Source organism: Cygnus atratus, chromosome 24, assembly GCF_013377495.2.
Source record: "Cygnus atratus isolate AKBS03 ecotype Queensland, Australia chromosome 24, CAtr_DNAZoo_HiC_assembly, whole genome shotgun sequence".
Lineage (NCBI taxonomy): Eukaryota > Metazoa > Chordata > Aves > Anseriformes > Anatidae > Cygnus > Cygnus atratus.
Window position 1 is genome coordinate 245,208 of NC_066385.1, and position 12,977 is coordinate 258,184.

Genomic DNA, 12,977 nt, shown 5'->3' on the forward strand with positions numbered 1-12,977 from the left:
CCCGCGGGGTCACGTGGGGGGGGGGGGGGGCAGCGGCCGCTCTTCCGGCGCCGGCTGCTGACGGCGGCGGCGGGGCCGGAAGGCGGAAGCCTCGCGGGAGGGTGCTCCGCGGCCGCCGTGGGGCCTGGGGCGGCGGGCGGGCGGGGCGGGGAGGGCTGCGCTGCGCTGCGTCGCTCCCCGCGCGGCCGCCGGGAGGGCGATGACCGAGTACAAGCTAGTGGTGGTGGGAGCCGGCGGCGTCGGCAAGAGCGCGCTGACCATCCAGCTCATCCAGAACCACTTCGTGGACGAGTACGACCCCACCATCGAGGTGAGGCGGGGGCCGAAGTGCGGGGAGCCGCGCGGGTGCTGGGAAGGGAGGGGAGCGGGGCGGGGTCTGGGGGCGGCTGCGTGGGGGATGCAGCCGCTAGGGAGGGGCGGCGGGGGGAAGGTTTGGGGGCAAATGGAAGGCGCTTGGCTGGAGAAAATGCAATTAAGCAAGCTGGTGAGAACCGCGATTCCAAACCAAAAAACAAAAGTGAGAGGGAAGCTAGGGGTGGGTCACGTACTGCCAATTTGTGTGAGACTTCTTTGTATCGGAGAGCGGGTGGAAATCCAGTTCTTCCTTCCTTCTCCCCCCCCCCCCCCCCCCCTTCAAACCTTCGCTGTAGCTCTTGGTGTATGTATGCTTTAAATGTATCCACTTAAACAAGACCGGCGATTTTTGTGACATAGTATCTGAATCCCATTCAAGAATGATATTAAAAAAAGCGAACCTTCGAGAGTTTTGAACAGGTGGTATGAAATCCGCATCCATTTGTCCTTGGTCAAACAATGTACGTGCGTAAGGAATAAGGAGCCTAGACGCTGCTGTGGACATTTTGCTTAAAAAGCCAAATGTGAGATCAAAATGTGAGATCAGTGTGCACGTGGTAAGGAATCCTGGAATAGCCCTTTGTCTCTTCTATTTATTGCTTTCTAAAGCAGAACGTAGGCAGCCAACAATGGCAACGAAAAAGTCACCACTGACCTACATGGATCGTAGATGCTGACTGCAATGTTGTATCGAGAGTATTATCGCTCTTTTCTTCTATGCTCAAAATAAGGAATTTCTTAGGGAGAATATGACCTTTCTTTTTTGTTAGAAAGGTGGGAAGATTAAGATAATGTGCTGTGCGTCATATATACTGATGTTTTTCCACTCTGTGTGTGTATAAATAAAAAAGCTCTTCTGAATTATATGCATATTATTTTTTTAATTTATTTTTGCTTCTAATGCTGTCTGGTATGGAAAGTGGTAGTGCTATGTGTTTTCATAATCTATAATTTGCCTGTGTTTTCTGCAGGACTCATACAGAAAGCAGGTTGTTATTGATGGAGAGACATGCTTGTTAGATATTCTGGACACTGCAGGACAGGAAGAATATAGTGCTATGCGCGATCAGTACATGAGAACTGGGGAAGGATTCCTCTGCGTGTTTGCCATTAACAACAGTAAATCATTTGCTGATATTAACCTTTACAGGTATGATCTGGGTCTTTGCCACAAGGAGAAAAGATTGGAAAAGGCTTCGAGTATTTTTGTCATTAGACCCAGTGAAGACTAAACAATAGAAAAATACTAATTCTGCCTTCTTTCAGAAAGTTTATTTTAAGCTTATCTGCATTCTTTGTCTATATATTATTAGTCAATGAGTGGGGCAGCTATCTCGGTTGTGTTAATCAGCTGACGTTCAGAACATACAAAATGTTCTGGGTAAGAAGAAACGGGTAAGAAGGCAAAAGCACATTAGAGCAGAGTTATACAAGGACTAGAGGATGGATTATAGGAAGTTGTTAGAAGTACTGCTGTAGGTTAGAACCCCTGACATCCTATCTATCCTATCCTTCAGTATATATTGTTGTAGCACAACATTATTTGGATACTGAACTATAACACCATTTATGTGTAGAAAATAGTTCATAATTTTATTTTATTTTATTTTCTAAGAGAGCAAATCAAGAGAGTGAAAGATTCAGATGATGTGCCAATGGTTCTGGTTGGGAATAAGTGTGATTTGCCCACAAGAACAGTAGACACAAAACAGGCCCAAGAATTAGCAAAAAGCTATGGAATCCCCTTTATAGAGACATCTGCTAAAACAAGACAGGTAAGATGCTTCCATTCTTGGTCAGACTTCTACTTGTACACTAACTGAAGAATGGTCTAACTCTTTCACTTGTACTTTTCTCTTATCTACGGAAGTATGTACCTTAAAATCAATTTGATTCTGGGTAGGCTGGACCGATGGGCTGAGGCCAACTGTATGAGGTTCAACAAGGCCAAGTGCCGGGTCCTGCACCTGGGGCACAACAACCCCAAGCAGAGCTACAGGCTGGGAGATGAGTGGTTGGAAAGCTGCCTGGCAGAGAAGGACCTGGGAGTACTGGTTGATAGTCGGCTGAATATGAGCCAGCAGTGTGCTCAGGTGGCCAAGAAGGCCAACAGCATCCTGGCTTGCGTAAGAAACAGTGTGGCCAGCAGGGCTGGGGAAGTGATTGTCCCCCTGTACTCGGCTCTGGTGAGGCCGCACCTCGAGTACTGTGTTCAGTTTTGGGCCCCTTGCTACAAGAAGGACATGGAGGTGCTCGAGCGAGTCCAGAGAAGGGTGATGAGGTTGATGAGGGGTCTGGAGAACAAGGCTTACGAGGAGTGGCTGAGGGAGCTGGGGTTGTTCAGCTTGGAGAAGAGGAGGCTCAGGGGCAACCTTATCGCTCTCTACAGGTACCTTAAAGGAGGCTGTAGCGAGGTGGGGGTTGGTCTGTTCTCCCACGTGCCTGGTGACAGGGAGGGGGAATGGGCTAAAGTTGTGCCAGGGGAGGTTTAGGTTGGATATTAGGAAGAACTTCTTTACCAAAAGGGTTGTTAGGCATTGGGATGGGCTGCCCAGGGAAGTGGTGGAGTCACCATCCCTGGAGGTCTTCAAAAGACGTTCAGATGTACAGCTTAGTGATATGGTTTAGTGGAGGACTTGTTAGTGTTAGGTCAGAAGTTGGACTTGGTGATCCTGGAGGTGTCTTCCAACCTAAGTGATTCTGTGATTCTGTGTAATTTGCAAATTTCAGTTTTTGGTTTCATTACTGACTCTTAATTTGAAAGAGTTCTGTTTTTATCTCAGCGGGTGATGTTAATGAGAAGAGAGCTCATCTGCTCTAGCTGAGAAGCGCTTAGATTGTTCAGGTAGTCATCCCAGGGCTGTCTGGTTTTCTCATCTTAATGAAGGCCGATTATAAGGTTATTTTACAGAAAGAATCTCCCAGGTTGGTTTAATGCATTTCTTCAGAGTTGCATTGAATCTGCAGCTCTGCCTCCACTAAATAGTAGCCAGAAATTCTAAGAATTTTAAAATGGGGGTGATTAGGCAAGAAGTAGCTTGTTGCATGCATGGGACCTCTCTATGGTTACAATTTGCCTTGTTTCTTTTAATGGCTGTTACTTTGGATGTTTGCCTCAGAGGAAGAGTTAAGAATGCAACTGAAGCGTTTTAGGTAACTGGTTCCCTCCTCTAATGAACTGTGGGATAAGCTGGCAACTACTATTCCTGTAGAAGTATGTGCTTCAAATATGTCAAGGGATCCTGTGGTGGAAAGAACAGTGATCTCAAAAGATTCAAGAAAAAAATAATTTACCTGGATCATTTGCATTTCAGGGTGTTGAAGATGCTTTTTACACGCTGGTGAGAGAGATCCGGCAGTACCGGATGAAAAAGCTCAACAGCAGTGAAGATGGGAATCAAGGCTGCATGGGATTGTCCTGCATTGTGATGTGATAAGGTGAGCTGTACTTTAAGTTCTTCTTAAGGCTTCTTGTCTGTATGTCTTTCAGTTGTTGATAAGCAACAGCTTAGAAATAATAGCTGCTATAGTGTTTTGTTTTTTTTTTCCTATTATACAGCCCATTGATACCCAGAGATTTTGATCCTACAGTTAATTACTTTTTTTTTTTTTTTTTTTGGTCAATAGATAGCAAAACTTAAGGAAAATTCTCTTCATAGCAACCTTTTGGCTGCAGCCTGTAGATTTCCACTGAAATGATAATTGTGTGATTTTTCTATATCACACTTGTCAGTCTCCTTCCTTTGGGAAACATTCATTGTTTTTCTATGACTATTTGGAGAATGTATAATTTCTGTCTTGTGCACAAGTAACACCTGAACTAGAAAGGGGAACATGTGCAATTCTGTAGTCACCGTTTGCTGCTGATTGATTGATTTCTGCAGAATTTATCTTGAGCTATGTTCCTCTGCAATGTGTAATGCAAGTAATGAGACGTAGGAGTGCCCCAGCTGAGTGAGATTCTTTACAATGGCTGCCTAAAAGATGTTGCTCATCACTGTAAAAACAGGTAGACCAGTCCAGGACTTGTACTGCATTGTTGCACTGCGCATCTACCACAAATTTGTAAAGTGGCTAATTAGAGATGCCTTTCTGTTTCAGATGCCAGGAGTACATGGTTCAGATGTAGCTGCTGGACGAGTCTCGATGCTACTGTATTGCGTCTCATGCTGATGCCCTGCAGTATTTTGGTGCCAGCGACCAGAATCTTGGTACCAGTTAATTAGCACAGGGTCCTTTTCTGTGCTCCATCTGAAGAAAACATCTCTGGTGTCTACCTCCTTGCTCAGCTAACAGAGCAGTCACATCTCTTGGTGTACTGGGATTCTTTTCTCACTGTGTTGCCTGGGCTTGTTCAAGAAGAAAACCAGTCACAAGAAAAGTGAATTACAGAGACTAAATGCTGTGAAAAAGATCTCACTTTACCTCTAGAGTAAAAGCTAGAAGTAGTGTTTGTTCCCTTTGTATCGGATACAGATTTGCAGCGTTGTCAGAAGAGTGGCAGAAATGGTTTTGCCACCTTTAAAGCTCCTGTCACTTACCAGATTGGTATCTGCTGTCTGTGCACCCACACAGCATATTTGCAACATCTGCATTGTACCAGGAGTACCGCTTAACTGGTCAACTGATCTTTTATTTTTCTGTAATAAAAAGGAGATACCTTTGCTAATTTAAGTGCCTGTTTGCTGAGAAGATTTGGAGTTGTAACCTGTTCCCTTGGGCTGAGGAAAGTCACAAGGACTGGAATATCTTGGGAGCTTGTTGTCTTAAGTAGGCAAGTCTTGTGTGGAGGATCTGTTTGCATGGTAGATTACTAAAACAGGAATTTGTAGGCTGAAAGATTCAGCAGGTGCTTGTAAAACTCTTGAACTAGGGAGGGGAACATACTGCATCCATTTTTGATCCGTCAAAATGGATCCATCCACCTCTTTTTAGGTGGAACTGTGCGTATTCTATATTGGTTTTCTAGAGCATTTGGATCTTCCTTTTCCAGGTTGGACCAAATTAGTCAGCTGTTCACTTTAACATTAACTGCCAATATTTACGGACAGATAGTTAATCTAATAACTGGAGGTTAGTTTGGGCAGTTGTTACTCAGCTCTGTCTGTAACTTGCAAATTATTTTATTCTGAATTATTTTCTTATTCTGAATTATTTTCTTACCACTGGACCATAAATGTAGTCTCTTCAAAATGGCTCTGTAAAATGTAGGTGGAGAGCCTCCTTGTCGTGGAAGGAGTCTGGGATTTGAAGTTGACTGTAATTGGTGCAGTGGTTGTCATGGATGCCCAGGCTGAGGGGAGAAAGCAATGAGCTATAACAAGAAAGCTGAGCTAACTTCTGATTGCAGCATCCTTGCAAAATGAGGAAGGGATTCAGTGGTGTCTACGCAGAAGGTGTGTGATATACTGATGGGAATTCTGGGTTTGTTGTAACAGCCTCAAAGTACCATAGAATTGCTGCATAAGCTGTGTGAGTTCTTCCTAGAACACAACGTTGTCACTTTATGTAAATGGGACGTACAAATGTGGTCCCCGTTGTAAAGCCTATTAGCGTTCATTGGAATACTGTGTCCTTCCTTAGTTCTTGTGCTACTGATACTGGGTTCTGTTGTGTGTGATCAGGCAGCATTTCTCATAGCAAAGCTGAATGCCCAGTTACTGTCTGATGGAAGAGTAATGAGTCCCCAGCCTACAGAGGGAGTATTCAGTCTGCAGAACTAGTGTGAGTGTAGAAACTGCAAGAGGCTTAATTTCAGTTTGTTGGTGTCAGATTCCTACATCTTCATTTGAAGTTGAAAATTCCAAATTGAAATCAGAAATCAGTAAATAGAGAAAAAACTTCCTTTCAATACTTCTTCATCCACTAATTACATTCTTAATTTTCTTCTTGGAATGCAGAGGATCAATCTGTATCATATTTTCTTTATCCTTGATACTCCAGATAAGTATTTTAGCAATTTATTTTATTCTTGATGGATGTGACACTGATGAGAATTTAAAATACATTATTTTTACGTGATTTTCCAGTGACATACTCAGTAGAGGGTAGCATTATGGATAACGCTGGCTGTGACTTGAGTTCATTTGAAGGTGATATTATGCTTGCAAGTTAAACGTGACAGAATCATGATCATTGTGAGCTATCTGTAATCACCAAGCAGTTTCGTTGTTGTTTTTGGTGTTCTTTTGGTGTTTTTTTCTTGGTGCAAGAAAAGTTGTTTGCGAAAGCATTCTTTGAGCCCTGAAGCAGGAGCTGACTGTCCCTGGAGTTGTGTGACATACTGTTTGCCCACTTAATAAAATTACAGAAAAATATAGCGTTGGGGATACACATCTGGTTGCATAGATTCAGCATTTTAGAAAGACAGCAATGCGGAGTTTCTGCTATGTTGAATGGCGAGTTTATTGTAGGTCCATTATGCTTTTGGACTACTTGGAAAAATTTGGAGCTGCTTCTCTGGCAGGCTTGACTGCATAGTTCAGAGCATGGCTGCCTGCTGCCCATGGCCACAGGAAGTGTTTTGCAACTGGCAGTTGGTGTTTGAAGGCTGTGTGGTCAGGTGTGAAAATTAAACATTCCTTTTGATATGGATTCATCATAACAACTTTCTACATTGTTTGGCGTGTTCTACTTGTCATTAAAAGTGTACTAGCTGGAACTTCAGAATTTGTGAATCCTCAAAATCATATGGGAGCTGGCAACTGAATCTGCTTTCTCTTAGGTGTTCTCTTTCTCTTAGGCTGTATAAAATTTTAAAAGGGAAGGAGGCCTGTAAAGCAAGTACTTGGTCAGCAAGTATTTTACTGTTGGAACCAGAGGGATCATGCATCAGCTTTCAGGATGCTGTAGAGCTAACTTACATGGGTGGTACTCCATAAATATAAAAATATCTATGATATTTTTGGTTCAAATCTATTAAGTGGTTTTACAAAATCAGGTTTTGTACCAGTTATGAGCACGAAGTAAATGACTGTACTTGGTTTCCAGCCGTGTATATATACACATATATATGAGTTATTGCAGTCAGTGAAGGTCCCTGGCAGTACATAATGGATATGCATCACATGATGCGTTAGGGCTAAAGTCAAGTCTGAGGAGCCATCTTTTTATGGGTTTGGGTCTGGGAGTCGGTATTTTTAAACAGAACAGCTGAAACGCTTTCTGAAGTTCTGGGACAAGGCAATGTCAAGTGCTACCCTTGCCTTTTAGTGTCGCCAGATAGATGAATGCAAACATTCAATGTAAGGTTCTTATGTCTAGCACAACCTACTGCTAGAGACACTTTTTTATGGAGCTGTGTTCTGTCTCACTCCCATGCAACCATTGTGATGTTTGAGGAACACGTAAGCAGATGATTTGCTATCAGAGAGGTTTCAGTGTCAACAGAAAAAAAGTTTTGTGTCCTGAGTCCCTGCATGCTCATGCTGAGCTGCGATCTGTGACAGGGCATGATCAGACCAGAAGGGAAACCCACACTATCTCGTGCTGGAGCACAGCTCTGGCCCTTCTTAGTTCTGTTCTATGTGCCCTTTCAGTTGAGGTGTTAAGATTTCTTAGAACTTTCCAAGGTATAAGGTAATACCCATTTTACAGCTTGCTCAATTAACATCTGTTGATGGTGTTAAGTTGGACTTGGGAAAGCGGTGTGTTTGCCGGGAACAACTTGAGTCTGATGCACTTCTTTAATCAGGGCTTTGCTAGCTGTGATTTTCAGGTATAAAATGCAACTGGCTTTTAAAAAAATATTTATCAGCAGCTTGTGGATGGTCAGCCAAATGTTACTGTGATTTTGGTGGCAACTTGTAGAGCACTGTGGAAGGACCAAACCCTAAAAAACTTTTGGAAAAATAATTTAGAAGGTAAGCACACAAGTTTTTGCACGAGACGGTTCCCTAGAAATGGTTTTGTAGATTCAGTCCAAATGTTCTTATTTTGAACTAACAGCACTACACTGTTAGTACTAAGATAACTTCATTATCCTAATAAGAACAGGCCATAAACAACCTTGAGGTAAAATATTTTAAAAAATGTGTAATGTTCTTGTTCAAAAATTACCAGTGCAACTAATTGTAAAAAATGTTTGTTACTGTTGACCGAGAACAGCCATTTAACAAAATAGTGTAACACCGTGGCTGGTTAATGTTAGTGCCCTACTCCATGGTCTTGTTCAAAAAGCATTGTTCAGATTTTGTTTTCATTGACATCAGGGACGCTTTGGATGGTAACCATGATGCTGAAGTAGACACGTTTTTTAGCACAGTTAAGTGATTTAGAAAGAACTGGATTTCAAGCAATTTCAAGCCTGTGGGGGGAGGGAGATTAAAGAAGGTTTGTATCGCGTTCTAATCCTGTACTTAGTCCTTCATTACCCTGCAAACCTAAGTGACTGTGTGCAGCCTCCGGGATGGCTGGATACTGTTGGGATGTGGACTTTTTTTTTTTTTTTTTTTTTAATCCAAGGGCTAATTTGTTGTTACTTTGTATAATTATCTGCTTTCAGTAATGCATCTCTGTTGGTTTGGAGTAAATTATTTTGCTTCTTAAATAACTTTTTTAAAGAATAAACTTTGTGAATTCTTTGGTTGTTTCTTTTGTGGTAGTGATCTGGGGGTGGGATCACATAACTGACTTTCAGAAAACTTATCGGTGCTATCTGCTTTCTTTACAGGGTTTAGATTTACTCAGGTCATTGATTCTGTAATGCAGCATGAACAGCTGTGTTATGTATGTTCGCTATCACACCAGTAAGGCAGGCTTTGAGACATACTATAGGCTTGTTCCAGAGCCCAATTTTAATGACTTCACTAGTCTGTTGTCGTGCTTCTTGCTTTAATTTTGTCTTTGTTTGCAGTGTGGTCCATCATAACTTTTTTGTTGACTTTGTCCTTGAAAAAGATGCTTCCTAAGAGCAACAAAAGGTGAGAGAAGATCTATTCAATTCATGTTCTATGACTGAAATCAGCTATAAAGTTCCTGCTGTGTCCAGATCATGCTCTTTGTTAGGCTTTCACATTGCTTAACTCAGTCTTCTGAAATAGTTCTATATAGTTCTAAATAGTTCTATATTGGCTTTTCTCCTGCATAAGGCAAATTGTATCGGACCACTGTAAATGTGCTACTAAGACATGGTGGCAGGCCTCTGGAACCCAGAGTCCAATCTGTTTTCTATGTAAGGATCTGAAAAATAGACTCTTAGTAACAGAAGACTTCACAAAATCACTGTGCAGCACTTTAAAATAAATAAATGAAGAATCATACATGTGAGCTTGGGTTTTTCAGCTCCCTTTGTGTGTGCTGGCTGGTTTCCACACACTCAGGAGTGTTGGGAGTCTAGAGACACTGCAAGGTTGGATGGAGACGCTGCCTTCTTGCACCTTTAGCCTCCATGTCGCAAGCCAGAGCTGTGAATTGTGGATGTTCAGATTAGAGTCTGCTGGACCTGATGTTTCCTTAGCAGTGAATCCCCAACTGTTCTCATTGCTGAGTATTCCAGCCGTTTTTACCATCCTCAGTATCACAGAAATTCCAGCTTAGCTATGAGTTATTTGGTATTTCCATAAATAAAAGTGAATGGCATTAAAAAAGTAACCTTGTTTCCTTTTTTTTTTCCTCCTTCCCTGAGCAGCTGTAGGTAGCCAGTCATGATGAGACTGGCCCCAGCTGGTACTAGTTTCTGTGGAAAAGTTGTTGCACATCCTGGCATGGGGCTGCATTCTGAGAAAAAGTAACTTATATTAAAGCAGCAGGTGCTGTCCTGTGTTGATTAAAGTTATCATGTGCTAAGGGCCTGGAGCTGAAGAAGTGCTGGTGAAGTTTACCTTTGAAAAGCACTTCTCCCGTTGCCCGAAAGATCCCCTTCCCTTGATGCAGATTCTTGTTCTATGCTAGGTATAAAACTCCTTGTATTGCGTAGCTGCATTAGTTGTTGCCTGTTCCATGAGAGATTCAGGATCATAGTACAGATGGATGCTTAAAAGAGAGGCTTTTCTTGGCTAATTAGGGAAGTTTTTCTCCCTTATAATTATCTGTAACAATCTGTTACTAGAAACTATTTCCCATCTTATCAAAGGACTCTGACTTTTGTTCCATCTTGGAGCAGAGGCTGATTTAAGCAGCCCTAGAAGAATCTGTGCAGGGGATGAATAAGAGCAATGTGAGGAGAGAAGAAACTTTTGAGGCTCCTTAATGCAAGCGCATCAAGAAGTGCACTTGTGAGTTTCCATGTTACATTCCTCTGTTAATACTTTTCCTCTTCAGGAATTGAAATCATTTGCTAGCAAAACTTGCCTGTAGACTTTTTGGACAGCAACCCCTCTGATACAGCTGCTCTGCTAGGCAGATTGGAGGAAGAGTTTGCTAAATACCCTGAGCTGCCAAATTCCTGGCATGTTTGGCTATTTTTCTTTGAGTGAGTCTGGGCAGAATGAAGGCATTTCAGAGATAAAGTACGGGGTTTTGTTTTGTTTTTCAGAACACCTCTAAAGCCTCTGGGTGTGAATCACTTTCCAGCTAAAAACAACTGGGGAGATGCCCTGCTTGCATTCAATACCTCAGTTTAAAGAGACTGTAGTTCTAACTTTAGCACAGCATACCCAACCTTTACTCATATTTCTACCATGAACCCAACTAATTTGACCCTGTGATTTAAACAGCCAGGGGATCAAGAGACCTCTTGAAGAAGGTAACCTCTGCACCCTAAAGGTTATCTTTGGTTTCAGATGTGAATCTCAAGACCTTGATATGTCTAAAAAAGGTTGGGGACAGGTCTAGTCCTTGTGGCAGAGCAAACAACCAGGACATAGTTTTTATTGATCTTAAATGGAATAGTTGAGCAATAACGCAGTTTGGGGCAAACTGGTAAATGAGTAACAAGAATAATTCAGAAAGTGAAGACTCTTGTCAGTCTGAGAAAAGAGACTGGGTATTATTACAGATCAAGACTGTAACAGCATCCCAGCTTTGCCCTGTTGGCTGCACCTCTGCTTGCTGGGGAGGAAAATCAACTGATATTCTTGGGGAGTATCTGGGAAATGGGGCTAAAACTCCCTGAGTTATGGAGAATTTCCTAATTGTAACCCAGCATGTCTTCAAATTATGCACATCAAGAAGTGTTCTTCCAGAGAGAATTTCTGGATGCTTTGGAAATCATCTCAGCTGGGGATGCAGAGCAAAGTCCCAGCTCATCTTACTTGACTGACTGGTTGTGCCACAAGTTTCTCATGTATCCCATGAACAAAATCTATGACTTTTGCCTGATTTCATACTCTATGTCTTAGACAAGCAATTTTTTCACTTATACTAGCCATCTTCTGAGACAAGACCTTTTCTTAGCTGTTCCTACAAAATATAGCACAGGAAGCACTTACGTGTATGCAATTCCAGACAATATTGTCTTTTCCAGGGGTGCTGATTATTTGTTCCTGTCTCTGTTGGGACCAAAGTCACATTTTAAATCATCAGCAGGACTGTGATAACATATGGCCTGAATGCTTTGCTTGATTTGTCCTGATTCCAATACAGTTTATCAACTCCATCAAGAACTGAAATATAAACAAACAAGAAAAGGCCCTGTTTCAAATGCAAACCATTGTATCCTGATCTGTTTAGGCTTACCGCTGCCCACCAGGAAGCTGAGACAAGCTTAGAGCCACCTTGGCAATATGCAGTACAAATTCTGGCCATTTTCTTCAGGCAGGAGCTGTTTTCCAACTTCATGAGGAGATCCTAAAGGACTGGGTACAGTCCAGGCTGCCAGTATGCTAGAAGGAATCTGCTTAAAACTAGCCATTAAGAGGCACTTCACAAACTGATACCCTGCTCTTTCAAATCCAAGCCACCTTGTGTAGTTTAGGAGAGTTTTTTGGCACACCTTGGATTGTGCAAAGTAGTGGTCACTGCGAGGTAAGCCTTGGTTATGGTTCATCACTTACAGAGGTAGGTGACACGTAGGCTTGCCAGCTGACTGAAAACCACCTTGCTATAATACAAAGTTATATAAAGGCAGTTCCTGAAAAAATTCATGAACAAAATCATACCTTATAGCTCCCTACAATTTTTTTTCTTTCCTCCCGTTTTATACACCTGAGAAGATGTGAGGACACTTGTACAACTCCTGCAGCTAAAATCCAGTCTTTTGAGTAGATGTTTCTCTCAGGGAAAATCTTCTATGAATGGGACAGTAGTTGGTTAGACCACATCATGTGTACCTATCTTTTTGGTCCACAGCTCCTGTTATGATGAAAATATCAGCCCTGTGCCTTAGAGATTTCCTCTAAATCATTGGTTTAACATGGAAGGCATCAGTTTTAGTCTCTCTTAAAAGACTGACTTGCATATTCTCACGTTTTCCTGGGAGGTGGCAGTCTGGCTAGACAACAGGCAAAACTCTACTAAATGTGAAATGAAAGCCTAACTTAAATTTGAGCCCTGGTTTCACCTGTTTCAGTGGAAGTGCTTGTGGCTGCACTTTAAATAGTCCTGCAGTTCACCTCCCTTCTCCTTTTAAAGTGGGAGAGTCTAATTACAGGGAAGGGAAAGCAGTAAAATAAGTTAGGCTGCTGTGCATTCAGTCAGCTACTTGTGCTCTGTTACAGCAGGGTGTTACTTGGGGTGCTGCAAAG

At 42.3% G+C, this 12,977-nt stretch overlaps 1 protein-coding gene across 1 annotated transcript; it reads left to right on the forward strand.

The window, feature by feature from the left end:
• The first annotated feature begins 91 nt into the window (after positions 1-91).
• On the forward strand, positions 92-8,936 carry NRAS (NRAS proto-oncogene, GTPase). Its single transcript, XM_035561381.2, has 5 exons — positions 92-310; positions 1,326-1,504; positions 1,970-2,129; positions 3,669-3,792; positions 4,456-8,936. The coding sequence occupies exons 1-4, from the start codon at positions 200-202 to the stop codon at positions 3,786-3,788; spliced, it is 570 nt and encodes a 189-aa protein (XP_035417274.1). The 5' UTR covers positions 92-199; the 3' UTR covers positions 3,789-3,792; positions 4,456-8,936.
• Positions 8,937-12,977: the final 4,041 nt, after the last annotated feature.